The sequence below is a fragment of the Heterodontus francisci genome, chromosome 28 (genome assembly GCF_036365525.1).
Source record: "Heterodontus francisci isolate sHetFra1 chromosome 28, sHetFra1.hap1, whole genome shotgun sequence".
Classification (NCBI taxonomy): domain Eukaryota; kingdom Metazoa; phylum Chordata; class Chondrichthyes; order Heterodontiformes; family Heterodontidae; genus Heterodontus; species Heterodontus francisci.
Window position 1 is genome coordinate 17,076,892 of NC_090398.1, and position 27,304 is coordinate 17,104,195.

Consider the following 27,304-nt stretch of genomic DNA (forward strand, 5'->3'; position numbering starts at 1 on the left):
TGGAGACTGCAAAAGACCTCTAGACAATTTTCTCACCTGGTCTTAATAGTAGAAACAGAGGGAGGAAAGCAGGAAAGATATCATGGTCAGATTTTTAAGGTTCTTGTGTGGGTGATAGAGAACAAGGATATTAAGTTCACTCTTAATAAAATGTTTTTACTTTTGTAATATAGGCAAAGAAGCGTCCCACAAATATCAATGAGAGAAATGTCCACTTCATCTGTTTCAGTGATGTTGGTTGAACGATACATATATGCCAGAATATCATGGACAACTTCTCCGATCTTCTTGAAATAGTCCCATGGGGCTTTGCACGTTCCCCTGAGAGGGCAAATGGAGCCTCACCTGAATTTCATTTGAAAGACATGTTGTGTCCAAATAAAAAGGCCATTTTGTCAACAAACAGGTGACTATGCGCAAATCAGTATGTAAGGGACCAGCAACATAGTGCTATGTTACTGGACTCCTAATTCTCATCTGGCGACATGGGTTCAAGTCCTACCAATGAAGCAGCTGCACTTCAATTCAGTTAACAAGTCGGTTGGAGATTAAATGCTAGAAGCAGCAGTGCTGACCATGTAACGGCTGGATTGTCGTAAAAACACAGCTGATTCATTACAGTCTGCAGTGTAGCCTATAAATGACTTCAGAACCACAACGATGTGTTTGTATTTTAACTGCCTTCTGAAATTATCAAGCAAACCAATCAGTTAAGAGCAACTAGCTATGGTCAATAAACACTAGCATTGCCAGCAATGTCCCCATCCCATGCCTTTGTTAATAGGGAGTCTAAATGGGTTAAAGAGAATACTGTGGCCAGCTCTTATAGATGGACCAAAGGGATCAATGTGCATAAGTTGGCTAGACGGACTGAAAAGCGTAATGTGGATAGGTCGGCTTGACAAGCGAAACAGAACAGCGTGGATAGATGGGCTGAATGGCATATTGTGGATAGTTGGACTAGGGGGACTGCGGAGAGGTGATCTAGATGGGATGAAGGGAACACTCTCGTTACATGAGCTGAGGAGAACACTGTTGATCGAGATGGACCAAATGTCTTCTCCTGCCTGAAAGCAAAATGTAATTATGTCGCAATGTGCAATATCTAAATCCAGCTAAATCTGTTCCAATTACAGATTATGGCCACAACAACTGTGTATAACCCTTAATCTTGTCTTCGCAAGACTTCAATTTAAAAATAAAAAATCACCATGCTGAAAAAGCAGGAACAATCTTGATCTTTGTAAATGTGAGGGACTGAATTTCTTTTAATGAGTGCTCAGGATCTGGGCAATGTTGACCAGACCCCATTTGTCGACCATCCCGCGTTGCCATTAAAGCTGAGCTTTCTGTTTTAACTTTGCAGTCCTTGTGGTGATGGTGCTTCCACAATGGTGTGCCATGCAGGCCCCCAGCTGCCAAGATTGAGGCACACATTATTTCGCCACATTAACATTAATACTTAAAACTGCGTCTGGGAAGAAAACAGGTCCTATCACACAGAATTGCCAAGCCCCTGACTGGAAAGACATTAACATAGTAACAGATAGTACTCGGAACGGCCAAAAGGTGCCACTCCCTGCTCTTATTTAATACACACTGGAATTTTCATTACCAGATGTTGAAGGTGGAGAGACTAGCATTCCAAGTTAACTGCTGCAATGGCCCAACACACAAACAGACGTGGTCAGACCAGTTTAAACACATGACTAACTGACTGTTGGAGTTTTTTTTATTTGATCTTGCAACAGAGAATGGCATCTGAAAAAGCTCTTTGCCTTTGGACTGAGAACTTCGGTCTCTTCTGTCTGCTCTTAGCTCTTTCTCGTGGATATGAAGACCCATTGAAGACACGTGAATCCCGAGAGAGAAACGTCTCTTACATTGAACAAGGTTTAAGAAGAATACTGGGCTCCAACGAAAAGCAAGGCTAGTTACAAAAGGACTACAGTGAGCTCGAAGCACATGAAACAAGAAACTCTTCTCATATTGCCTCAAACCTCTCTATTTTACTTCTACTCTTTTCTGTCCCCATTTACATGTGTGTATCACATGTGCATGCTGGCGTGGACGTGTCGTATATCTGTAGGCATTAACCGTATTAGAGCTTAAGTTTACGTTTTTTAAAATTCCACATTTCTTTTTTAAACCTAAGGAGGCCTGTTTGTGCTCATCTCTTTGCCTTGTCATTGGAAAGCTGTAAACGAGGATTCATTAAGTGGGAGCTCTAAAGACAATACGTTAAAAAAATTAAACACTGATACAATAAGCCCAGGTGAAGGCTGAAAAGACCCTTAGACACCTTTCACACCTGGTCGTAACAGGTGTTAAAAGTGGCCTTCCTGGTATCTGACCAGTGATGATCAAGGAACAGTGATCAATGTCGCTGTCAGAATGATGGTTAACTCGAAAGGAAATGTTCAAATTAATTTGCTGAACAAAGCCCCCATGGTAAGTGTTCACACGTCTGCGTCCATTGCACATGAAGCTGAGTTAGAAAAGGTGTAGTGTATGTTCATTTAATAATATTACTCTAACAACAGCTGCGTTTCTACCATCAAACCTCATTTTTTTGGTTCTGAACAATGTTATGGTTGTTTGTTTTGCAATTGTCCTTAAACGTTTTATACTTCTTTGGAATAATCTTGGGAATAAAAGTGGTGCTTGACTGCTTGTTCAAGTTATTGTAATTAATGTTGCTTGTTATCCAAACAGGCTAATTGTCTCACTGGAGGTTTCCCTTCAATATAAATACTGTTTGCTTTGAACATATTATGGAATCTGGTCAGTCATAATCACTGAGCTCACACCAACCGTCTGTTCTCACAGAAATGGGGTACCCGGTAATCTTTCAGATAGAACGCATTTACTACCCTGCTCTGGCAGCTATTGGCGTTATTGGTAAGACTTTAGATCCAGTATTAACCTTGCAAACAAATATTTCACTGTTACTGCTCTTGCCCTTTGCTGAACTGTAGCATACTTGCCTTGCTCTGTGCATTACAGATTCATATGAACAGTGCTACTAGTTGATCCAATAGCAATTTTGCTGTTTACTGGAGGAGGTATAATTATTAAACTTCTAATGTATCTTCATCTCCAATTTAGCATTATTTCTGAGTTCTTTCTCTTTGCGAACTGCTGTGCAATCTCACTTCCAGAGAATCAAATGATGAATATCCATTAATTAGATTATTCAGCTTTATTTCATATAATGGTAATTGGAGTAGATGATCAATATAGAACAATAAAGTTTCAATTTCTGCTGTCATCTCATATATGTATTTCTTGTGAGTGCTGTAAGTTAATATTTTGTTTGCATTCATTGAAAAATGTGATCAAGTGGACTTTCTCTCATTTATTATGGTTGTTAATGATTCTATTCTGAGAACAGTAAAAAGTAAAATGGTACAGTATTATTTTGTATCATCATACATTGCAACCCATAGATACATATTTTGTTATTAACTTAGAGATGAGAGCAACCAGATTAACACTATCCAGATTTGTTCATATACATCACTGGACGTGTGTTTTATTTTCTTCTATGAATAATCATGCTCAATGATGACTGTCATCAACAATTGTGCAGTTCTATAATGTGAGTGGCAAAAATTCATCTCGGGTATGTCGCAAAACTGGCTGTATTGGATTTTGTGCTCGTTGTATGCAGCATCCGATATCCAGGTTCTTTGCAATCAATTTCATTAAATATCACGCGCTGCATATTATAGCAAATAATCCGATACCGCTCCTCTTTTGCCCTAAACTAACACAGCATAAAAATAATTCTGCCTTTTTTGTTAGAATAGAGTTACGGCAATAACCTCTTCAGTGACTGTTTTTGATTTGTGGGCGTCGCTGGCCAGGCTAACATTTATTACCCATTCCTAATTGCCCTTGATAAGGTGGTGGTAAGCTGCCTTCGTGAATCACTGCAGTCCATGCTAGGAAAGGTGTTCAAGGATTTTAACCCAGCGACAGTGAAGGAACGGTGATATAGTTCCAAGTCAGGATGGTGTGTGGCTTGGAGGGAACTTACACGTGGTGGTGTTCCCATGCATCTGCTGCCCTTGTCCTTCCAGGTGGTAGTGGCCGTGGGTTTGGAAGGTGTTGCCTGAGTAGCCTTGCTGTGTTGCTGCAGTCCATCTTATAAATGGTACACACTGCTGCCATTGTGCATCAGTGGTGGAGGGAGTGAATGTTTGTGGACCGAATGCAAATCAAGAAGGTTGCTTTGTCCTGGATAGTGCCGAGCTTCTTGAGTGTTGTTGGAGCTGCACCCATCCAGGCAAGTGCAGAGTATTCCATCACACTCCTGACTTGTACCTTGTTGATGGGGGAAAGGTTTGCGGAGGCAAGAGGTGAGTTTCTCGCCACAGGATTGCAAGCTTCTGACCTGCTCTTGTGTCCACGGTATTTATATGGCTACTCCAATTTAGTTGCTGGTAAATGGTAACCCCCCAGGATGTTGATAGTGGGGGATTTAGTTATCGTAATGCCGTTGAATATCAGGGGAGAAGGTTATATTCTGTATTGTTGGAGATGGTCCTTGCACTTATGTGGTGCGATTGTTACATGCTGAATATCAGCCCAAGCTTGGATATTTTCTAGGTCCTGCTGCATTTCGACACGGACTTCTTCAGTACCTGAGGAGTTCCGAATGTTGCTGAACATTGTGCAATCATCAGCGAGCATCCCCACTTCTGACCTTATGATTGAAGGAAGGTCATTGAGGAAGCAGCTGAAGATGGTTGGGTCTAGGACAGGACCCTGAGGAACACATGCAGAGATGTTCTGGAACTGAGATGATTGACCTCCAGCAACCACAACCATCTTCCCTTGCATGAGGCATGATTCCAACCGGCAGGGAGCTTTCCCCCGATTCCCATTGCCTCCAGTTTTGCTCGGGCTCCTTGATGCCGTACTCGGTCACATTCTGCCTTGATGTCAATGGCAGTCACTCTCACCTCACCTCTTGAGTTCAGTTCTTTTGTTCATGCCTGAACCAAGGCTGTAATGAGGTCAGGAGCTGAGCGGCCCTGGTGGAACCCAAACTGAGCGTCACCGAGCAGGTTATTGCTAAGCAAGTGCCACTTGATAGCACTGTCAATGACACCTTCCATAACCTTACTGATCATTGGGCGTAGACTATTGGGGCGCTAGTTGGCCGGGTTGGATTTTTCCTGCTTCTTGTGTACAGGACATACTTGGGCAATTTTAAACATTGTAGGTTAGATGGCAGTGTTGTAGGTAATGAAACACCTTGGCTCGTGGCCTGACTACTTCTGGAGCACAGATCTTCAATTATATTGCTGGAATGTTGTCAGGGCCCGTAGCCTTTGCAGTATCCACCGCCTTCACTCATTTCTTGATATCACACGGAGTGAATCCAATTGGCTGATGACTGGCATCTGTGATGCTGGATACTTCTGGAGGAGGCCGAGATCGATCATCCACTCGGCACTTCTGCCTGAAGATTGTTGCAAATGCTTCAGCCTTATCATTTGCACTGATGTGCTGGACTCCCCCATCATTGAGAATGGGTATATTTGTGAAACTACCTCCTCCTGTTCGTTGCTTAATTGTCCACCACCATTCTCGACTGGATGTGTCAGGACTGCAGAGCTTAGATCTGATCCATTGATTGTGGGATTGCTTAGCTCTGTCTATCTCATGCCACGTACACTGTTTGGCATGTAAGTAGTCCTGTTTTCTGGCTTCACCAGGTTGACACCTCAGTTTGAGGTATGCCTGCTGTTAAAGCTATAAACATTCACGTAGCACATTACCTGTGAAATCAAGAGAAACCAAAATAAAATGTATAGTGTATGCACCCTCTCAAATTGTTGTCCAATGGACACACGTGAACATAAGGTAAGACCTAGCGAGTAGTAGTCCAACCCAACAGCATTGCAGCGATTGAGATGGAGTCTTACATTGTTCCACACATCTGTTTCTCCTTCTTGCTTTTAATGATTCAACTACAAATCCGCAGTTTGGCCCAGTAATTAAAAGATTTTGAGGGAATCTTACTTGTGCACCTTAATCCATATCAGCAAAAACATACACCCGCGCAATTTGCTTTCAAATTTGGTTTAGGACCAAAGCTGTTGTTGAAACTTTACATCACCTCATATTCTCAGTGCCAGGAAATGCTTCTTTCAATCATTAATCGAAATTATTTCATCAGGAATCTCTGAAATATTGAAAACATTGTCATGCAGATCCCCATCTGCCATGAATGAGGCATATTAATTTAGTCATATGAAAACTGATTTTAAAGTGTTGTTGAAGTGAAGAAATGACTTGTTTGAAGATCACCAGAATCTGGGTTGGAAGGATATTTACATACAAAGAGACGATACTTGTGGAAACAAAGGACTATCCCCTGCTCCAATTAATCCAAATGGATTTTGATCAACAGACATTGAAGGGGTAAGGAAGCACATTCCAGAGACTGCTAAGGTAATACAATTCACAAATCTCGCAGGACAGACTGTTCCAAATAAGGAGCTTTTCACAGGACTAACCTAATTGACAACCTGGGGCTTTTGAATTGTGCCACTGAGAAAGGAACAGAAATCAGTGTGCAACTGAAGCTGGAAAAAGGAAGCCACTCTTTCTCTCCTTCACTTCCTCCCAAGCCACCAGACCCATGGAAGACACGGAAACCTCAAGAGAGAAAAAACCCCGACCTCATAACAAGTTTCACTGGGCCTCAACGAGTTGCAGGACTTACTGGCAAACCAAAGACTCCTCAGCAAATGCAAACGGCAGTAAAATTGAAACCCATCTATTGCATCAGTCATTTCCCCTTTACTCTTTTCTACTTTTTCTCTCGCTATTTGCATGTGCATGTTTATCATGTATGCATGTTAGCATGGCTGCGTCTCATCATCAGATTCGTTAACCGGGTTAGAGTTTATGATTAATAAATTTCCATATTTCTTGTTTAAATCTAGGGAAACGGTCTGAATTATTTGCCTTACAATTAGAACAGTGAACAAGGATTCACTGAGAGGGCTAAAAACAAGGTGTTTTAAAATGAAATTAAAATTAATATCATTTTTTTTCATTTGAAAATTGATGAAAAAATGTTCTGGTTAAACCAGGCAAACCTCTAGATCCCTTCTCACCTGGTCGTAACAACATATACTGAATATATTTAATGCATAGCAAAATAATTAATAGGATCAATAAATATGTAAAAGGTGACTTGTTCCCAAACCAGTTTACCAGATGCATGGTAATTAAATGAGAACTTACATTTCATATTCATTTTGTGGATGTGTTCCTCGTTGGTTGGAATGGCACATGTTGCCCATTCCGAGTGTGCTCTGAACAGGTGGCTAATTTTAAAAATACATTTCTCTGTTTTCTACAACCTGTCCAGAAGCAGATTTTGATTTACGTTTGTCATTTTTTTTTTTAAAAAGAAACCCTGATGGCTTATTTTTCCATTCTTTCAGTTTGTGAACCTTGATATTTAAAGAACAACAACAAAACTGTAGTTAAAGTTTGAAAAAAAAGATGTTATGCTTATTAACACACGCTCTTAGACTCAGGAGGGGATTAACTTTGCAACGCACGCACATAAACGTATAACACAAGGTAAAGGCATCAAAACGGTCAAAGGAATTTACCAAGTAGAAAATAGCTTAATTACAAACTAACGGGGGTCTCAGTTGAAAACAGAGTCCGATTTGTTTTTCCAACTAACTCAAAAGTATAAAGCTGGAATTAACCGACTGTAAATGCCGAGTTGAGGAGAAGTGGTCAGAAATTTCTCTTTAACTTGCTTCTTATGCACTTTCGGAGATAAGCTGAGGCAGTTTGGATTCCGATTCTACCCTTTTAGACGAGTCAGAAACTGGCAGAGAACTTTGACAAATTTCTTGCTACTTTTCAGACTGTGGCTTTGGACTTCGCCTTGTAGGCCATGGAGACAATGAGGTGCACGCCTTCAAGGCAGCTGTTTCTCGTAAGAGCTATTCTCTTTCAAGTGACATTGTTTCAAAATTAGACATGCTAGAAAGGGTGGTTTCTAGGTCATGTGATTTCAAGTAGCGGTCCCACGTTCTGTTGTGAAGTAATCTTCTCCCCGCCCTCCCCACCTCCATTTTAAGCAAGTTGAACACAGTGGCATTTCAACATAACATGCTGTGGATATTGACAGCATACAATGACACCAAAGTGCACACAAATACTATAATTTGCTCTTGTTTTTCATCCATTCGTGACAAAGCGCCCTTGAGAAGTTGGTGGTGGGACTTCTGCTTAAACGTCTGTAGTTCGTGACGTGAATGTGTTCCACAGTGCTGCATTTTAGTCATTGAGAAGACTGAATGTCTATCTGGGTCATATCAAAGGGTGATTAAGAGTTGACCAGACAGAATAAGAATGGCAGATTTCCTTGAATAAAAGATATTCGTGAACCAGTTGGATTTGCAGGACAATCCAATGCCATCACGGTCACTTATACTGACAACAGTTTTTTGTTTTAAATTTCATTTTTTTATGCGGCATAGAAAGAGAGCATCTGTTCCATCTTTCCAGTGCCTCTGACAGAGCTATCAAATCGTCTACTTCACTGCTCTTTACTCATATCATAGCCCTGAAATGTTTTCCTTTTTTTCCGTAGAAATTCAAAACGATTTTGAAAGTTACAATTAAATGTGCTTCCTGCAGCCTTTCAGGCCATGCATTTCAGACCATAGCAATTCTCCAAGCAATAAAAAATTCCCAATCCGCACTCCTTTTTTGCGAATTATCTTAAAACTGCATTTTTTTTCTCCTGTTACTCCTGATGAGGGGCACATTTTTTTAATGCACTTCTAAAACTCTTCATTGCTTTGAAATCGTCCATTACATCTCATTTTTATCGTTCTTTGCTCCAAGGAGAATGATTTCAGCTTCTCACTCTCTTCACATATTTGAAATCTTCCCTCCCGGCCCTATTCTATTAAATCTCAACGGTTTCCTCTCGTTAAATGCTTTGGATCCTTCCTGAATAGTGGTGCTCACAAATGAAGACAATACACGAGCTGATGTACCTGAATTGTAGCTGATTATATCTGCAAACTGGCATTGAATTTCCGACTACTCCATTAATATAATCGCGATAAAAACACTCCTTTTATAAATTATCAGCCATTCCTGTCCTCCTATTGCTGCTTTTATGCACCTTACCTTCTCCTACCTCCTACCTGTCCCTTCCTCCAACTGTCTCCTCAAATCAATGCACATGTATCAATGTGGCTAGTAAAAGTGAGAAAGAATGTTACCCAGAGACCTCGGCCAATGACACAGCAGCCAAATCCCCTACACTCGAACTTCCTGACCCACCCTCCCTCCCCCTTCAAAAACCCATGAGTATGTCGAGTCTAATGCCAAGATGTCGAGCTGATCCATTGATTCACTCTCACTCGTCTGTATCTTTGCCTTTCGTTAAATTCCCCATAATAATTTCAGTAATCTTCAAACAATCTGTTTATCCTATCCAATTTAATGTCATCTTCTGATTGATTTATTTCATTGTTCATTATAATCTATGACTTTGATTGTGGTTGACTGCTTGCTGTGACTCTCGGTTCTAGCCACCATACCCCAGTCAAGGCTGCTTCAGCACTGGAATCAGAACAGAAAAAGGAAACAATCCAAATGCTGAGCTTCAGGCATCTCAGCTGTGGGGAGAGGTGGAAGAGTCTGGGATTGTTAACTTTGGAAAAGGGTAGACAATGGAACGATTATTCAATAATTCATGATCCTTTATTAAATAGATAAAGATAGCTGGTTGATTCTAGTTGCCGACCACACATTAGCAGCTCTGTTGAATTTAGTTTAACTCAATTTCATCACTTGCCCACGTGAATCATTCGACGATGACAACCTTAAACTAAAATATTTCAATCCATTTTAGATGTATTTTATCTCCTTCATATAATGTTTCTATTCATTCTTGACTTTTATTGCTAATCTTCTGTTTTTGCTTCATTGATTGCATGGTATTTTTGTACTCCTTGAAATTTCAAAGTGTTATTAGGCATGAGAATGATCTGAGAACAAACATTAAAATAGATTCAATTACTGCATTTGTATCATTGTAAACCTATTAATCTGATGCTTTTGCTGTGATTTCAGACCCTAAATGAACCTGCTTCACTCTTTTTCTTACAGTTAACTTAGTGGCAATTGTGATCCTGAACAGAGGGAATTGTGGCCTGTCGAAATGCATCACCCGCTATCTGGTTGCAATGTCTGCAGCAGATCTACTGCTCGTCATCTTGAATATTATACTGAATCGAATTAATAATATTTATTTCCCGGTTAGTTTCTTGTTCATCACTCCTGTGTGTGCGGTGAGAGTCGTCTTGCTTCTTGCAGCCCTGGACTGTTCAGTCTGGTTCACAGTCGCTTTCACATTTGATCGGTTTGTAGCCATTTGCTGCCCGAAGGTAAAACCAAGGTATTGCACTAAGAAAACTGCGGCTGTCATTATAGTAGTTGTGAGTGTTGTCAGCTGTTTGAGGTGCATTCCCCGGTACTTTCTATTTGTTCCTTTAATTGTCATTCACAACGTACCATGGTTTTGCATCGTAGCCCCAAACTATTATACCTCATTCTTTTGGACAGCGTGTGAGTGGATTGACAGTATTATAACACCACTGCTTCCATTTGTTTTCATTTTGGTGTTCAATGCACTGACTGTCAAAAATATTATAATAGCCAATCGACTCCGGAGAGGGCTCCGGGGCCATGGAAATGGACAGAACCATATTGATCCAGAAATGGAAAATCGAAGGAAATCCATTATTTTACTCTTTGCCTTGTCCACCAATTTTATACTGCTGTGGATTACATATGTTGTACATTCTTTGAACTGGAAGGTTAGAAACTATAATTATGCAGATAAAAATCTTAGCGATCCCATTTATGTTGCTCAGCAATTTGGATATATGCTGCGGCTTCTAAATTCTTGTACCAACACCTGCATATATGCACTAACCCAGGATAAATTCAGGGAGGAATTAAAGAATGGGGTGAAATATCCGTTTGTTCTCATCGTTAAATTATTTAAATAACAATATCATGTAACTTGCAACAGGTGCTGCATTTCTAGTGCAACAACTCAGAGCCATTTCTGATTGCATTCCAAATGTCACAGTACTCAGACTACCAACTTTGAGCTATGATTGGCAGACGTGTCTTCAAAGATGTGGGCCAAGAATCTGGAATCTAACACCTTTCCTTCTCCATCTCTCTCTCTCTCTCCTTCTTTAAGAGCTTCCTTAAAAGCCCCTTTTAACCCTGCTTTTTTCAACCCGGCCAGTACCTCATGCTTAAGCTTGGCAATCATTCTAGTTGGTTTTTGCCTCTATGCAATGTCATATTTTTTAACCCCCGCCCCCCCCCCCCAGCCCCCCAACATTAAAGCAGCAAATATTGCTGTAGCCTTCTTTTGAATTATATAATTTTTACAACATAGAACGAGGTTCCATCACACCTATCCTGGCTTCCTGAAACAATAGTCCATTTACCCCAATACTCTACTGCTTCTTCACACTCCTTAACTGTGTCTTTTTGCATTATCCCTCAATATCCCTTTTCATTCTTTTGCTGTTCATATTTAATTGAACACTTCTAATTTCTCACTCATCAACCAGCAAAAATAATGCCCATATTTACTTAAGTTATTGAACAACCAGCGATGAAGGAATGGCCGATATATGTCCAATTCATTTGGAGGGGAAATTGGAGATGACAGTCGCTGATGCTATTGCTTAATCATAGTGTGTGCGGGGGAGAAAGATGCTATTGACGTCATTTTGCTGAGCTCCTGCAGTGCCTCTTGTGTTTGTATATACTCCAGCCACACTGCACTGTGAAGTAGGAAGGATGACTGTACAGCCTTATTACAGTGGAGCCAAGTAGAAAAATTGCTCTTTCCTGAATTGTATTCACCTTTCCGAGTGATGTGTTCTTCATCACACTGCAAACCTGAGCCTTGTATGTATTGGGTAGGATTTCAGGTGTCAAGATCTGGGCCACTCATTGCAAAATACCCAACTCGTGACTTGTCAAGATGTTTACACTGGGGAGAAATTTTCTAAATCTGCCGTGTGAAAGACATTTTAATACATCCAATCGCGTGATGGCCACGTTTCTAAGGCTGTTTGCTGGTTCTGCAGCTTGCCTTTCAGCTTCCCCTCATGTGACTGCTGCAGGCCTTGACACATTTGTAGGAAGTCTCCAGGCAGATTCTGAAATGGCTTCAATAATCATCAAGCTTTGACAGCAATCTACGATTGAAACCTGGACTAGGGAAATCAGGCTCTCTGACCTCAACAACATGGAGGAAGGTGCTTTCACGCAGCAGTCGGAGTTGCCGGTCCTCATGTTCCACTTGCTCCTCTCCACCATGCCCCGTCATTCACACTTTGTGCTGCTTTGCTGCTGTGTATCTCGGCCTTCTGTGTTTAATGCTTCTTATAAATGAATGTCTATGGAATAACTTGCAGTGACAGAGTCCTGGTTGGGCTACAGCTACGATTTTACAACGGCTACTTCATGACAAACCAGAAGGGGAGGAGGCAGCTCTGAGTAGAAGCATGGAAGGATAAGAAAGAATTGATACTGGGAGTGTTAAGCTGGCATGACAAGCACATTATACGGACAGCTTCTCATGTATGACCATCCTTCAGATAGCACATTAGATTTCAGTGTACTGGAGGGCCTTAGGAAACAGCCCTCTGCTGGGATTAACTTTCCAAATCCCAGCCTCCTTTCACTTGTTCTGCGGCCTTCTTCTCTAATGGGGCTAAGGACCCTGTTCAAAGATTTCCCATGTCTCATTGCAAATGGCTTTGATTATATGTTGTCTTCTCCTCTAAATATGAATCTAATAATACGCTGAGCATTGCTCGGTACCAAGTCCATGTGAGAAAGGAGCTGGTAAAGCCGAAAGGTGGATCATTTAAATGGAGCAACATGCAACTATGTAAGCATGTACTGTGGCATTACTGAGATACAGAGAAGACGTCAAAGAATGAAGCCAGGAGACGTTTGAAATGCTGCAAAAGAATGCAAATTGGGAGGGACATTAAGATCCGCCAAACAATCGGCTGCTCCTTGATGAAAATCATCGAGTCGGAAGAGCAAACCATATGCGGTGCACCGCATGTGACCAGGATGGGATCTTGGAGATGACGCTGTTTCTAGAGCTTGATGTTTGCGTTTTTCGGGGGCAGAAGTCACAGGACAAGGAGTTGCTGTCAAATGAACCTTGGTGTGTTGCAATTGTCGTTACAGTTTAGCAAAAGAATGTGGCGATGAGACAAGCAAAAAAAAACGAGCAAGTTAAGTGCAGAGAAGAGATGTCCAAATGTTTGCTATTGCGTGCGTGTCAACATCCATTCGCTGTCTGTCTACCCCTTACAGAATTCTGGTTTAATATTTAACTCCGTCCATGCCCAAGCTTTGAACAAAATGTGCAAACTATAATACACAGGCATAAATTAAACAATGGTTTAATAGCACTATTCGCCATTGGTAGGCAGGATGAGATAGTTCATTCCAGCTCAGGCACGTAAGGTTTGAAGTGGCAACTGATCGTCATAGTCATAGAGTCAAAACGGCACAGACGAAGCCCATTCAGCCTATCGAGTCTATGCCAGCTCTCTGTAAAGCAGTCCAATCAGTTCCATTTCCTCGCTGTATCCCCGTAGCCCTGCAAGTTTATTTACCTCAAGTGCCTATCCAATTTCCTTTTGAATCAATCATTATCCCGATCATTACACGATCGCTGTGCGAACGAAGTCCTTTCTCATATCCCGCGGCATCTCTTGTGCAGAGCTTTAAATCTGTGTCCCTTGGTTCTTATACTATCAGCTAATGTGAACAATTTCTTTCTTAATCTTGTACACCTCCATCAAATCTCCATTCAATCGCCTTTGCTGTAAGGAGAGCAATCACAGTTTCTCCAATCTAACCATGTACCTAAGATCCCTCAACCCTGGAACCATTCTGGTAAATCTCGTCTGCACCCTCTCAGGGACCCTCGTATCCTTCCTCAAAATTGATGACCAGAACTGTTTGCAATATTCTAGTTGCAGCTTAACAGAACTTTATGAAGTTGCAGAATAACTTCACTGCTTTTGTACTCAATATTTATGAAGCCCAAGATCCCATATGCTCTGCTCTCGACTTTCACAATATGTCCTGCTTTTTTCAAAGATTTATGCACATGAACAGCCACGTCCCCCTGTCCCTGTACACTATTTCAAACTATGCCATTAACGTTTGTTATGAATGCTAGATTTTGTAACATTATTATGTTTTACCAACTGTGATATTAAACGTTTATGATGGAGTCCTAAGTGTTGGGAAACATCACATAAACTCTACTAAGGGACAAGTCATATCAAAGGTTTGTTTCTTTTAGTTTTGGAAGATGCAAATGTTTCCTTCATATTCTGAAGATACAACTACACCTAGCAGCTGCTAACCTCTGGGAACAATGGAAGGTCCAGGTGGATCTATGAACCCAGACTTCTGGAATCTACATATTGGAGCTGGGCAATAAGCTATTGATTTTTGAGTCCCGATAAATTTAACGTATTTTGTGACGGCAGACAGGCTGTATGAAGGGAACCCAGTGGATGCAGGCTTAAGGGATACGACCAGCAGTGTCGGCCTCGAGCGAAATAGGGAGAGGGAGGGCGAGGAAACACTTGCACTCAGAAGCCTGTTACAGCGAAAGATTGTGAACACTTGAACCTGGTTTGGAAGTTGAACCTTGTGAAAAAGTAGAAGACCATCAGGATCACCAGGAATCAACTTATTTAACGATCTCTCGGTCGGAAGTGGTCAGAGAAGTGAGCAAAGAAGACAATGATTTTTGGAAATATCTGAGAGATTCAACCCATTGTAACTGGAAGGATTTTAGGTCTTTTAACTGCATAGGATTTCGCTATCAAACAGGACTGTCCAATCATGTCACCTCCCCATATTGATTTCCTCTCCCTCCATACCCTTTACTCTGATATTATGCCAATCGATACAAAGTCACCCAAAATCATCACGCTGCATTTCTTGCACATGACGGTGATCGCCCTATAGATTTTCTTCGCTCCTGTCCACTTTATTCACCACACTTTACGTGTTTACTTGCACACATTTTAAACTTGCCTTTGTATTCCTCGTAAATTTGAAGATTATAGCAAGCCCTTCCATGATTTTCACACTCACATGCTTTCCCAATCTGGGAGGCAAACAATCTGGACCAGGCGATTTATCCACTCGAAACATAGCCAGCCTATCTAATTCATCCTGCCTAGCAATTATCACCTCATCCATTAACACCAACATATCAGCTTCTACCGTTATTTAGTCAGCATCCTCTTCCTTAACACACACTAATACAAAGTATTCATTGGCCCGGAGCCTGTGGACCAAAAATAGAACAAAAGCCAACATCAAGTTTCCTTTTTACTATATGCTGAGTTCAGAAGTTTGGCTATAGCAAAACAACGTGGGCGTTCTTTCAGTTCATGCTGTTGACAATTGCAAGTCGTGTTTGCATTTTTGAGCACCTGGCTCCCTATTTACGATCTGATTGTCTGGGAGAGCAAAACCAATTGACCTTCAAGTGTTACACCCTTGCACTCTGCTTTAGAAAAGAGTCTTTCATCTGGGTTCCTTGTGTTCCTGGTAACAAAAACCCCTAGGTTGTTTCTGGGCAGATTTGATGTGAAGTCACATGTCTGCCCCGAATCGTTTTCATACTGCATTCAATATCACAGTTGTTAAAGCATCAGCAGTACTGTGTCAGAGAGTTCCCAAACTCTGCTAGGGTTCCCAAGGTAGACAAAATAAGTCAACAAGTGTGATGATGAATCACCCACGTTACTTTTGCATTAGCAGATAGTTCAGGAACCCAGGCATGGTGCTGCCAGAGAGTATAACCAACTTTTGTCTGCTTTAGATCCTCTGCTACTTACATCTTCATCTACAATATTGAGGAAGGAGGTACCTGTAGTATTTGCTGCATTCAGGTTCCTGTGTAATTTGAGCAGACATAGGGGAAATGTCTAGCTTGCAAACTTATGGAAATGACGCAGTGAGACTAGCTGGCCCATCAAGTCTGCCCATAGCAAGATAGCTGGACCATCATTGCTAAACACTTCTTCCCTCTCCCTAACTTGCAACCAAATCTACTAGGAGTGGAAAAAAAGACATACAGGTCCTGGGGAAAAACTCTGTAAATTACTTCACTAATGCCCTGCTGCCCTGGCAGTCGAAAACCAGTCCAGGAGATTGCATGGACCACGTATTACCTATAAAATGAGCCAAAGGCTTGCTTTTGAAAATCAATCAACATTACTTCTGCAGACATTATAGCTTGTTTGAAATTATCTATAAATGATGGGTAAATACTGCATTAATAATGCTACGCTGCTTAATGTCTTCAGAATGGTTTTGACATGAACTGAAGTTTCTAAAGATAGCCAACTCTCTATTCAATCCCACGGAACAGAACACCAGCCCTTTGGGATCAAAGGAATAATTCATTCAGGGAACACAAGCTATTTGGTTGACTAATATAGACTGTAACGGCATATTAATATGCCAGATGTTTAATTCATTATTGCGCAAGATTTAGAATTTATACTTGGATGGCCATTGGTAATTATTCAACCTCTGTGCCCCACAACTCCATATATACGGTGGGGGGGGGGGGGGGGGGGGAACAGTGCGCACAATGCTAATTAACATCTAGACAAAATATTGGTTCTATGTATTTTCATTTCTAATATTTGCATTTGAAAGACTGGTTTAGCAAAACTAAGATAACTTGAGTTTACGTTAGTCTCTCACCCACTCAGTCATGAGAATTAAATAAATTGGATCCTGTGTTTTGGCTTATCTCATAATTCCTAGTGGATTTTGTCCACGAGATCCATTGATGTGGTCATTGGCACTTGCTTTCGATCATAATGTAGCAGCTTCCCAGATGTATATCACACAACAGCCACAACATGACTTTCTCCATAAACAATCCCATCATGGAATTCCGTGGTAGACTATATTTTTTATCCTCTTTCGAAAGCCGAGTGGATCTAATTCTTGATTTTTTTTCTTTTTAAGTTAAAACAAATCATCAACATGCTTACAACCAGGGTGGTCTGAGCAGGGCACTGCAACTATTCTTTCCAAGTCTGCACTTGCAATATTAAAACAAACAAGTTCATAAATTATATTTAAGCATGTGTTATTCATAAAATGAGATATTAGTATTCCTTTAAAGGATGATTTTAACTCACATGAATGTGACTAAAATTATCCAGTAACTTTCATACCATTTTGGCAGCCATTGTAACTGAAATATGAATGGACCTTACAATCTACACCTGGGTTTCCTTTGGGCAGAGAAGGCAGCCTCTAATTTGTGTTATTGAATTTTATATTCTAAAGTCATTTTAAATTTAATTGCTTTAGAAATGTAATTCACAAAAATTTCCAGATTGAAAACCAATCTAGAGAAATAAAACATGCGTTCCCACATTTTTTTTTCATCATAGCAGTGAACTGTTTGGTTTAAAAGTGTCACACATAAGTTTTAATACACAGCATGTATTTATATTGGGGTTTCACAGAAGCGGACATGACAAGTGACACCAAGACAGCCAAAGCTAAAAAGTACAGTCCAGCCCGACCCGACCCGAGCCTGAATGCTGGACATAGAATATAGATACGACCCGACCCGACTCCGACACATGCAGTCGGGATTGGTCGGGTTCGGGTCGAGTAGCCAGGCTTTAAATCATATTACAAAGTCCAGCGTTCATAAAAGCACCTACACTTTACCTGGGGCATCTGCTCCTTGATTTTCACCAATTGGCCCGTTATAACCTTTCCTGTCAATCGTTGATTCCAATTTTTACTGGCTATATCCCTATCATTGCATTGAATTTAGCCCTCCAAAATGAAGAACGTCTACCAAAGATTGTTCCTTGTTCTTTATTGTTAATCCAAACATTATTGTTCAACGATCACTCTGACCCAAGTGTTCCCCAAAGGCACTTGGCCGACTTGGCCCAACTCAATACAGCACCAGGTCCAGCAGTGCCTCCTTCCTAGTTGGACTGAGAATATACTGGTCAAAGTAATTCTCCTGAACACATTTCCAAATGTCCTCTCCCTCTGTAATGCTTACTCTAATATTATGCCAATTGAAACAAAGTCACCGAATATTAACACATTACATTTCTTGCACATCACTGTGATCTTCCTGTAGATTTGCTTCTTTCTTGTCCACTTTATTCACAATACTTTGCGTGTTTACAGCACACATTTTAAACTTGTTTTTGTATTCCTCGTAGTCCTTTTTTATTCTCCTCCTATTTAATATGGTACTAGTTGTTCTCTAGCACTTTCCAAAACACTCATTCCTTAACCATCTTATTTTTCTTTTCTACTCCTATATGCCGTGCAAATCCCTCTGCCAATTTAGTTTAAACCTTCGCCAACTACACTTGTGAACCTCCCCACTTGGACATTGGTCCCTGTCTTGTTGATGCACAACCCATCCCTTTTTAGATTAGATGAGATTAGAGATACAGCACTGAAACAGGCCCTTCGGCCCACCGAGTCTGTGCCAAACATCAACCACCCATTTATACTAATCCTACACTAATCCCATTTTCCTACCAAACATCCCCACCTGTCCCTATATTTCCCTACCACCTACCTATACTAATGACAATTTATAATGGCCAATTTACCTATCAACCTGCAAGTCTTTTGGCTTGTGGGAGGAAACCGGAGCACCCGGAGAAAACCCACGCAGACACAGGGAGAACTTGCAAACTCCACACAGGCAGTACCCGGAATCGAACCCGGGTCCCTGGAGCTGTGAGGCTGCGGTGCTAACCACTGCGCCACTGTGCCGCCCTTTCGTATATGTACCTCCTAAAGCAAAAGCGGCCCCAATGTACCATTAATGTGACGTCCTCCCCCTGCAGCATTCCTCAAGCCACGAATTGATCCCCCTATTTCCTATTTTTGCTCTCGCTAGTGCTGTAATCTGGAGATTCGAGGTCTTACTTATTAACTTCCACACTAGTGTCTGAAAATCTGACCGTATGACCTCGATACCTGTCCTCTCTATGCCGTTGGTATCAAGGTGTGCCACAACCTCTGGATAACTCCTTCTCCCTGCTGAATATTCTGAAATATTTCTCTGATGTCCTTCACCCTGGCACAAAGGAAGCAACATACCATGCGGGACTTAAGCAGACAATTACAGAAATTCCTGTCTGTCTCCTGAACTATGGAATCTCCTATAACACCAGCATTGTTACTCTTTGATGTTCTCTCCTGGGAACTCCCTTGCCCCTTGGTCCCAGGGTCTGAACTGTAGCCCTTCAAATTGTACCAGTTTGAAAATGGGACACACCCTGAAGACACTTGCACCTATTACCTCTACCTACTCTCCCGGATGCCACTCATCTACTATTCTGAACAGTCACTGCCTATGTGGTGACCACATCCTGGAATGGACAATCCGGGAAATTCCCCCGCTCTCTGATGCTGCACAGGGACTGCAGCTGCCCGTAAAACTCGGATATCCTGAGCTCGGTTGAAGTAGCTGGAGAATCTTCCTGCACACGTAGTCACCCAAGACATATGAAATGTCCTGAAGTTCGCACATGGCACACAAATTGCAAACAACAGCTGTCCATCCACGTTCTAAGAAAAAAACATCTCTTTTCCCTCGTTTATTTTCCAGTCTGTACTTTGCAAGAAGTATTCGTTTAATTAGTGCCACTAAATCTGCCCTGTGCTAAGACTCCTATCACTTACTGTTATACTTACCCAGACTGACATTCTATTAATTGATCTAAACAGCAATTGTAATACTGTATTTTATAGTTTGCTCGAGCTAGTTTCAATGACTATCGTGGATTCGTGTTGCAAAAAGCCTTAAAAACTCACTATCTGATGTCAAATCAAGAAATGCTGGCAATTTGAGAGTAGACCAGGGAGAAAAGATGGAGTCAAGATAAGAAGAAATAAATTCAGTGGGGCAGGAACAGGCTGAAACAATGGGTTTACCAGGGCAGTCCTGTTTGTGGATTTTGGGAAGGAGGTAGAAGCAGGCTGTCCGGGGTTGTGGAACTATGAGGTTGGAAGCTGTAGAGGGAAGATCTCCACAGGAGATGAGGTCCGTGACAGTCCTGTGAATAGTAGCTTGATGTTCGATGATAGGGTCATGGTCCAGGGGGAAGTAGGAAGAAGTGTCTGTGAGTTGGCGCTGAGCCTCTGCAAGATAGAAGTCCATTCTCTTCCCACCATCCGTGACTCTTCTGATGCCATACGTCATTTTGACAATTTCCAGTTTCCTAAACCCAACCACCTCCGCTTCACTATGGACGTCCAATCTCTCTACACCTCCATCCCCTGCCAGGACTGTTTGAGGGCCCTCTGCTTCTTCCTTGAACAGAGGTCCAACCTGTCCCCATCCACAACTACCCTCCTCCACCTGGCTGATTTTGTTCTCACATTGAACAAATTCTCTTTCAACTCCACTCACTTCATTCAAGTAAAAGGTGTTGCTATGGGTACCCGCATGGGGTGATATGTATAAATGTTTGCAGTAGACCTCAAATCCATCATCAGGCAGCTGCTCCCACATATCGCTCAGAGATGTCACATGTCCAACCAGGGATACGTGTACCACTGTAGCTGCAGTGAGACAGGGACACCAGCAGATGGAGATGCTGAGAGGGGGACAGTAACTGCAGTGAGACAGGGACACCAGCAGATGGAGATGGTGAGAGGGGGCAGTAACTGCAGTGAGACAGTGGCACCAGCAGATGGTGATGGTGAGAGGGGGACAGTAACTACAGTGAGACAGGGACACCAGCAGATGGAGATGGTGAGAGGGGGCAGTAACTGCAGTGAGACAGTGGCACCAGCAGATGGAAATGGTGAGAGGGGGACAGTAACTACAGTGAGACAGGGACACCAGCAGATGGAGATGGTGAGAGGGGGCAGTAACTGCAGTGAGACAGTGGCACCAGCAGATGGAGATGGTGAGAGGGGGACAGTAACTGCAGTGAGACAGTGGCACCAGCAGATGGAACTGCTGAGCCATTTCTGATGGGAGGTTGAAAGTTTACAAAAGTTTCATGAGTTTACTTTCTGTAAACGTGAGATGCTTAAGAAAATAAGTTCAATACAATTTGTGCTAAATGGCTTTTACCCTACTATGTACACCATCAACAAGAACCATTCACTCTGCACTTACAAACCCCATCCCCAGTCTGTATCCCACCTTTTTGATATCGAATCTCAGGCCCACCAATATATCCTGAGATTTCACATTTCCTGCATACAAGCTCTTTATTCCAAAGATGAGGCGGGGAATGCAAAATTAAATGATTGGTTTTTCAGCAGTAATTGATCTTGAGGAGATTTGCTTTAATCTTGATGCCAGTCTGCATAATATACAAACCTCACCGAGAGGGAATTCCAACCAAAAACTGTAGAATTCTTAACCGGGACCAAATCTGTTTAGCCTCAATCCACACATGAGATTAATTTTGATTTGAGTGGGGCAGGAAGAGAGAGAACGTGAGAGAGGCAGGGAGGGAGAGGAAGTGAGAGGGACAGGCAGAAAGAGAAATGGAGAGGGGCAGCGAGAGCGAGAAAGAGAGTGGGACAGGAGGTGAGAGAAAGTGAGGGGAAAGAGAGAGAGAAAGTAAGAGGGCAGGGAGGGAGGGAGAGAGAGAGAGAAAGAAATGAGAAGGGCAGGCAGCGAAACAAAGTGAGAGGGGAGCAGCAGATTCAACTTTGGCAAGAGTGAATGACCTACGACTTTAAAGGCAAGTTTAAGAAATATGCACAAGAGATTGATTTCCACTTTAAAGCGTCTTTGTTGTAAAGACATGCTGAAAAAGTTGGGACTCAATACTTCAGAGAGGCGTAGGACTTGGGGGTGACCTGATGCACATTTACAAGATGATGAAGGGGATAGTTGTGCTTTAATTGAGCTTGTTCCAATTAAAAAGGCTCAGGAGGAGCCCGAGTCAGAATTTTTAATTGTCCAAAACCAGGTCTAGGTTCAATATCAGGAGGTGGTTCTTTTCCCAGAAAATAGTAAACTGCTGAACCAGGCTGGTGCCTCAAACGATGGATGGTGATTGACTGAATCCCATCAAGTGAAAGCTGCTCCTGTTTTTGGTTGGGGCAGACATCACCTCTTAAAAAAGGAGCCGCAAGTGCACAAGAGTATACTCGTGGAGAAGGTGAGGTGTATGCACGTGGGGTAAACCCGTGGAGAGGGTGAGCTGCATGCACACGCGGTAAACACATGGAGAAGTGGAGCCGCATATTCACAGTGGGTTGATGCATGGAGAGGGGGAGCCACATGTTCACAGCGGGTTGATGCATGGAGAGGGTGAGCCGCATGTGCATGACGTAAACACATGGAGGGGTGTCACATGTGCACAGTGGTAAACATGTGGATGGGGTTGCTGCAACTGCACAGCTGGCCTTCTTTTCTATTCATTCATGGGATGAGTCACTGGCTAGGCCACTTATTGCCCATCCCTAATTGCCCTTGAGAAGGTGGTGGTGAGCTGCCTTCTTGAACCGCTGCAGTCCATGCGGGGTAGGTACACCAACAGTGCTGTTAGCAAGGGAGTTCCAGATTTTGACCCAGCGACAGTGAAGGAATAGCGATATAGTTCCAAGTCAGGATGATGCGTGAATTGGAGGGGAATTTGTAGGTGGTGGTGTTACCATGCAATTGCTGCCCTTGTCCTTCTAGTTGGTAGAGGTCACGGGTTTGGAAGGTGCTGTCTAAAGAGCCTTGGTGCATTGCTGCAGTGCATCTTGTAGATGCTACAAACTGCTGCCACTGTGCGTCGGTGGCAAAGGGAGTGAATGTTTGTAGATGGGGTGCCAATCAATCGGACTGCTTTTTCCTGGATGGAATCGAGCTTCTTGAGTGTTGTTGGAGCTGCACCCATCCAGGCAAGTGGAGAGTATTCCAACACACTCCTGACTTGTGCCTTATAGATGGTGGACAGGCTTTGGGGAGTCAGAAAGTGAGTTGCTCGCCGCTGGATTTCTAGCCTCTGACCTGCTCTTGCAGCCATGGTATTTATATGGCTAGTCCAGTTCAGTTTCTGGTCAATGGTAGCCCCTAGGATGTTGATAGTGGGAGATTCGATATGGTATGTCAAGGAGAGATGGTTAGATTCTCTCTTGTTGGAGATTGTCATTGCCTGGCACTAGTGTGCCACTAATGTTACTTGCCACTTTTCAGCCCAAGCCTAGATATTGTCGAGGACTTGCTGCATTTCTACACAGACTGCTTCAGTATCTGAAGAGTTGCGAATGGTGCTGAACATTGTGCAATCATCAGCGAACATCCCCACTTCTGACCTTATGATTGAAGGAAGGTCATTGATGAAGCAGCTGAAGATGGTTGGGCCTAGGACACTACCCTGAGGAACTCCTGCAGTGATCTCCTGGAGCTCAGATGATTGACCTCCAACAACCGATATCATCTTCCTTTGCGCCAGGTATGACTCCAGCCAGCGTGGGTCTCCCCCCAGATTCCCATTGACCTCAGAGTTGCTAGGGCTCTATGATGCGATGCTTGGTCAAATGCTGCCTTGATGTCAAGGGCAGTCACTCTCACCTCACCTCTTGAGTTCAGCTCTTTCGTCCATGTTTGAACCAAGCCAGCAATAAGGTAAGGAGCTGAGTGGCCCTGGCAGAACCCAAACTGAGCGTCACTGAGCAGGCTATTGCTAAGTGAGTGCCACTTGATGGCACCTTCCATCACTTTACTGATGATTGAGAATAGGCTGATAGGGCAGTAATTGTTCGGATTGGACTTGTCCTGCTTTTTCTGTACAGGACATACCTGGGCAATTTTCCACATTGCAGGGTAGATGCCAGTGTTGTCGCTGTACTGGAACAGCGTGGCTAGGGGCGTGGCAAATTCTGGAGCACAGGTCTTCAGTACTATTGCCGGAATATTGTCAGGACCCATACCCTTTGCAGTATCCCATGCCTTCAGTCGTTTGGTTTAGTGATACAGCACTGAAACAGGCCCTTCGGTCCACCGAGTCTGTGCCGACCATCAACCACCCGTTTATACTAATCCTACACTAATTCCATATTCCTACCACATCCCCACCTGTCCCTATATTTCCCTACCACCTACCTATACTAAGGGCAATTTATAATGGCCAATTAACCTATCAACCAGCAAGTCTTTCCCGGAGGAAACCCACACAGACACAGGGAGAACTTGCAAACTCCACACAGGCAGTACCCAGAATTGAACCCGGGTCGCTGGAGCTGTGGGGCTGCGGTGCTAACCACTGCGCCACTGTTCCTTGATATCACGTGGAGTGAATCGAATTGGCTGAAGTCTGGCATCTGTGATGCTGGGGACTTCAGGAGGAGGCCGAGATGGATCATCAACTCTGCAATTCTGGCTGAAGATTGTTGCAAATGCTTCAGCCTTATCTTTCGCACTGATGTGCTGGGCTCCCCCATCAATGAGGATGGGGATATTTGTGGAGCCACCTCCTCCAGTTAGTTGTTTAATTGTCCACCACCATTCATGGCTTGATGTGGCAGGACTGCAGAGTTTAGATCTGACCTGTTGGTTATGGGATCACTTAGCTCTGTCTATTGTATGCTGCTTATGCAGCTTGGCATGCAGATAGTCCTGTGTTGTAGCTTCACCAGGTTGACACCTCATTTTGAGGTATGCCTGGTGCTGCACCTGGCATGATTTCCTGCTCTCTTCATTGAACCAGGTTTGGTCCCCTGGCTTGATGGTAATGGCACAGTGAGGGATATGCCAGGCCATGAGGTTACAGATTGTGGTTGAGTACAATTCTGCTGCTGCTGCTGGCCCACAGCGCCTATGGATGCCCAGTTTTGCATTGCTAGATCTGTTCTGAATCGATCCTATTTAGCACGGTGGTCGTGCCACACAACATGAAGGAGGGTATTCTCAATGTGAAGGCGGGTCTTTGTCTCCACAACGACTGTGGTCGGTCACTCCTACCAATACTATCACGTACAGATGCATCTACGGCAAGCAGATTGGTGAGGGCGAGGTCAAGTATATTTTCCGCTCTTGTTGGTTCCCTCACCACCTGCCGCAGACCCAGTCTAGCAGGTATGTCCTTTAGGACTCGGTCAGCTCGGTCAGTAGTGGTGCTACCGAGCCACCCTTGGTGATGGACATTGAAGTCCCCCACCCAGAGTACATTATGTGCCCTTTACAACCTCAGTGCGACCTCCAAGTGCTGTTCAACATGGAGAAGTACTGACTCATCAGCTGAGGGAGGGCGGTAGGTAATAATCAGCAGGAGGTTTCCTTGTCCATGTTTGATCTGATGTCATGAGACTTCATGGGATCCAGAGTCGATGTTGAGGACTCCCAGGCAACTTCCTCCCTACTGTGTATCACTGTACTGCCACCTCTGCTGGGTCTGTCCTGTCGGTGGGACAGTGATGGCAGTGTCTGGGACATTGTCAGGTATGATTCCGTGAGTATGACTATGTCAGGCTGCTGCTTCACTAGTCTGTGGGACAGCTCTCCCAACTTTGGCACAAGCCCCCAGATGTTAGTAAGGAGGACTTTGCAGGGTCGACAGGGCTGGGTTTGCCGTTGTCGTTTCCGGTGCCAAGGTCGATGCCCGGTTGTGCATCTGGTTTCATTCCTTTTTATTGACCTCATAGTGGTTAGATACAACTGAGTGGCTTGCTCGCCCATTTCAGAGGGCATGTAAGAGTCAACCAGATGCTGTGCGTCTGGAATCACGTGTAGGCCAGACCAGGTAAGGTCAGCAGATTTCCTTCCCTAAAGGACATTAGTGAACCAGATGAGCTTTTACAACAAAAACAATGGTTTCATGGCCATCATTCGACTAGATTTTCATTCCAGATTTATGAATGGAATTCAAATTCCACCTTCTGCTGTGGTGGGATTTGGACCATATCCCCAGAGCAATACCCTGGGTCTCTGGGTTACTATTCCAGTGACAATACCACTACGTCAACACCTCCCCAATTGACAGGCAGGAGGGAGAATTTGGCGTCCAGAACTGTGATACCCCCATGGTCAAATAAGAGGGCGTTGAGGTAAAAGTGTCAAAGTTGGGCAACATAACATCGCCGAAATCAAAGATTAATGGTTTTAAAACGACTAATTCTCCTTCTTTCATTGGCAAGGGTCAACATTTTCATCCTGTCCCGTTTGAACGTCGTCCTGATAATTATTTTTTCTGTCTTCGCCCTTCAAAATGGCGCCTGCCATTGAGGGGCAACGAGAGCAGCCCGTGCCCTCATTTGTTAACAAGGAGGATCTAGGAGGAGAAAAGAGTGAAACAACAGGACCGCCTCCTTCAACAGCGCCAGTGGGACCTTGTGGCCATCGAGTGGCAGCAATCAGATTACTTTGTTTAAAATAGATATGAAAAAAAAACGTTCCTGGCCAATCCTTAATTCGCATCCCACATTCAAGACGCTCGTTCTTCATCTGTGAAAACAGACACTGAGTGTTGGCAGCATATTCTTCAAAGGAAGGTTGCAGAATTGGGCCAAATCCTAGAAATGCCTCATAAGCAGCAACTGTTTATGACAGACGTCCCAACACCACATTCTCAAGGAGAAATTAAGGATGGAGAATTAATGCTGGTCCAGCCAGCAGCACCCAACTCTTGCGAATCAATCTATACAGAGAACAAATGCTGGAAGCAGACGAAACATATTTATTCAAGGGTTTTGACAGACCATGGTGAGTGGGGGGACTATCCTGCAGTATGTATTCAGGGTCTGTGAGTGTGTAGGTGAGGTTTATAAACAGAATAATGTGTGGTTTTGATCACAAGCTGCCACTGAATATGGGCAGGTGAGTGAATAATGCTGGTGTCCTTCTCCACCCCTGCTCATTTACTGCTGAAATCCTCATCCATGCATTTGTTATCTTCAACCGTGTTGTTCCAAAAGTGACCTGCCTGCTTTCCCATTTTCCACCCTCCATAAACATAGGAATACAGGAACATAGTAGTGGGCCATTCAGCCCATCGAGTCTGCTCCACCATTTGATAATATCATGGCTGATCATCTACCACAACGTCACTTTCCCATGATATCTCTATATTCCTTGACACCATTGGGTTCCAGATATCTAACGATTTTTGTGTTGAACATGCTCAATGATTGACCTTTCATAGCCCTCTGTAGTGGAGAATTCCAA

The 27,304-nt window shown here is 43.1% G+C and overlaps 1 protein-coding gene across 1 annotated transcript; it reads left to right on the top strand.

Moving 5' to 3' along the window:
- The first annotated feature begins 2,831 nt into the window (after positions 1–2,831).
- LOC137345290 (probable G-protein coupled receptor 139) lies at positions 2,832–11,084 on the top strand. Its single transcript, XM_068008773.1, has 2 exons — positions 2,832–2,901; positions 10,180–11,084. The coding sequence occupies exons 1-2, from the start codon at positions 2,832–2,834 to the stop codon at positions 11,082–11,084; spliced, it is 975 nt and encodes a 324-aa protein (XP_067864874.1).
- The last annotated feature ends 16,220 nt before the right edge of the window (positions 11,085–27,304 follow it).